General features: G+C 38.7%; 1 protein-coding gene across 1 annotated transcript; it reads left to right on the forward strand.

Annotated features, from left to right (window-relative positions):
• Positions 1-1,521: 1,521 nt before the first annotated feature.
• Positions 1,522-2,730, forward strand: LOC129984899 (uncharacterized). Its single transcript, XM_056094853.1, has one exon. It carries the CDS (start codon positions 1,522-1,524, stop codon positions 2,728-2,730), a length of 1,209 nt encoding a protein of 402 aa, XP_055950828.1.
• The last annotated feature ends 374 nt before the right edge of the window (positions 2,731-3,104 follow it).

Here is a 3,104-nt window from a genome sequence, read left to right on the forward strand (position 1 = left end):
TGTTGATATGTCAACTCTAAGACAATATTACTTATGATTTTAATATGTTTTGTTATGACTAATTTCAAATTAATTCATACAATCGAATTGCAAATCAAAAGAAAAATAACATTTCTTTGGGCAAAATTACATTATCTTAAGTTATTACTCTAAAAACTGCAATATTTATGAAACTGAATAAGTAAATGGTAATATGATATTTTTTTATATTATTTATTTATTTATTTTATTTAGTTCTTTAATTTGAAAATGTCACATTACAACAAAATTCTGTAACATAAAATTGTTTTAATTCGAAAAAAAAAATTTAAATTTAAATCTCGGCTATATATATATATATATATATATATATATAAACAATATTATTTGCACTTTTTTACTTTTGTACTTACCGAGTTTGTGGCAACACTGATGAACAGTATCTTGGTTTGTTTACCATTTTCGAGAAACAGAATTTTTTTACCTCGGCTAGTAATCGTCTGAGTACTTAAGTAATATCCGTATTATCCCTGCATTGTTTTTTATAAGTACTAATGGGACATCAAGCGATATCAGATGATGAAAACCAATTTAAAAATAAAAGCTGATCGTTAATCTGCTACGTTGGTGTCAAGTGTGAAAATTGAATCAATATTTAGATATTGGTTATAAGGGCAAATGAAATTTTCATTGTGGGGCTTTAAGCTTTAAATTGGAAGTTGGCCAATTGAAAAAATACCTCATGGTCTTCCATTAAAAATAATCTTCATGGGAAGATTAAGTTTCCAACATTGAACGAATGGTCAGAGCAGTTTAAAAACTTTATATTGGAATTAACAAACGGTGGGTACATTATCGAAGTTGGCGAGCGAAAGCGAGCATGTGTCGAAGCCCCATAGTTTTTATTGATTTAATTCATTTATTATTACGAATTCATGTAAATTAATTTAAATGTTCATTTAATTCGTCTAAAATTTTCTTATTTGTCTAAAATATTTTTTACTACTTTAAAATGATATCCCACACATTTAACCCCTCAGGGGCTCACCTTCTATAGGTGAGTACGGGTGTCCCAATCCCGAGGTACCCAGGGATCTTTTACTCCCTTTAGGTTTACTCTCCTCTGCGTCTTCTGCTGTCGCCTTTTTTTCTTTCGCTCGACGGCAAGCGAGGGAGCTCTCCATGAGAAGCTGTCGCCGCTCTGTTTGCTTCTTGCTTCTAATGGGCAGCCAAAACCCCACGTGTTTGCCGTGCGTGGCGACCCATTTGAAAGACGGGTGGTGCACTGTGGTCCCCTGTGCATCAATCGGCTGGTAGCTAGTCACCTTAGTGGCTAGTCTGCTAGGGATCAAGCGAAGGGGTTACTCCTTGGGCTTGGCGTTAAGGGTGGTCACTGTCCCCGGGGGTAACTCCGAGCGTATAGGTTCCGGCTAGCATCAAGGTAAGCGCCGAGGCTGGGAATGGCCAGAGCCGGTGGCTGCCTTCCCTTGTTGGGCTCCGTGGTGGGCGGTGCCGTCGGGCCCGAATCATTCGCAATATCGTATGGGGCCTCAAAATCAAATTCCATCACCATCGTTTTTCATAATTAGTCGTGTATCATCTGAAAATGAAACATTTCACGGTGTGTCACCATTTCTAGTTGAAAAGGCTATATCTGGGCATATCGGTGAAGCTAACGCAATAAGGAAAATTCGCTCTGGCGATTTACTTGTTGAAGTAGCCAATAAGAAACAAGCTCAAAAAATTTTGAAAATTAAATCTCTGTCAACGATACCTGTCACTGTTAGTGCACACAGATCTCTGAACTCTTCTAAAGGAGTTATTACTTGTGGAGAGCTGTATAATGAGGAGACTGACGAAATTTTAAAAGAATTACGAAACCAAGGCGTTACGGAAGTCCGGCGAATAACAATTAAAAGGAATGGTAATGTTATGAAGACCAAACACCTTATTCTGACATTCCACTTTCCAAAGACACCCGAATTTATTAAGGCGGGTTACATGCGATTAGCTGTCAGACCATACATACCAAACCCACTTCGTTGCTTTCAGTGCCAGCGCATAGGTCACTCCAAAGCTACTTGCCGAGGTACTCTTACCTGTGCCCGTTGTGCTGAGGCCGGGCATGAGAGCGTTGATTGCACTGCAAATGAAAAATGCGTCAACTGTAAAGGAGAGCATAGCTCCTTTTCCCGCACTTGCCCTATCTGGCAATTAGAAAAGGAAGTACTCTCTGTCAAGGTTAAGAATCAAATATCTTATCCGGAAGCAAAAAGGATTGTGAAAGCCCGTCTACCACCGGCTGGCATTAGTTATGCAAAAGCGGCAAAGGTAATAACTCCTTTCACTCCTGGAAATGCACAGGATAAATCGTGTCTAGGTATTTCCCTTTCTAATAATCAGCTAACAACTGAATTAGATGCTTCAGATGCTGGTTCACCACACAAGTTAAAATCAAAGAGGAAACAAATTTCAAAATCACAGAAATCACTGGCACTGAAACTTTCAAAAACAGGTCGTTCTTCTAAAGACATTACCTTAGCTCTTTATACCAAAAACTCTCTTGCCTTAGATATGGCAAAATCTGGCCTTGTTCGTAAAGACCTAACTTCCTTATTCGGTGGTCAGCCGAAGAGTCCGGAATTATTGCGACTCCATCCCTCCGAGGAGGAAGATGATTTTCAGATGAGTTGTGATGCTTCTGCAACTCCGCCTACGAATGATAATAAAAATTCCCCAAATAATTCTTAATGTGTTCTTTCCTTTCCTGGAATTGTCGCGGCATTCGTTACAAGATTTCTGACATTAAGGTTTTATTAAATACATTTCAACCTGTTTGCTTTGCACTTCAGGAAACCCACCTGAGGTCAGATATTCCTTTTAAGATTCGTGGTTATAATTCTGTGCAGAAAGATGTTGATACTGGGAGAATTAGTTCCGGTGGAGTTTGTATTCTGACCTCCAACCAGTTCCCCAGTACCCCACTAACTCTTCATACTTCTCTACAGGCTGTAGCTATCCAGGTTCTCATTAGAACTCTCATTACAGTCTGTTCTATTTATCTACCGCCAAATGAAACTATTTGTCAAAACGACCTCAATGCTTTAGTTGATCAGCTTCCTAGA

This window comes from Argiope bruennichi, chromosome 9, assembly GCF_947563725.1.
Source record: "Argiope bruennichi chromosome 9, qqArgBrue1.1, whole genome shotgun sequence".
Classification (NCBI taxonomy): Eukaryota; Metazoa; Arthropoda; class Arachnida; order Araneae; family Araneidae; genus Argiope; species Argiope bruennichi.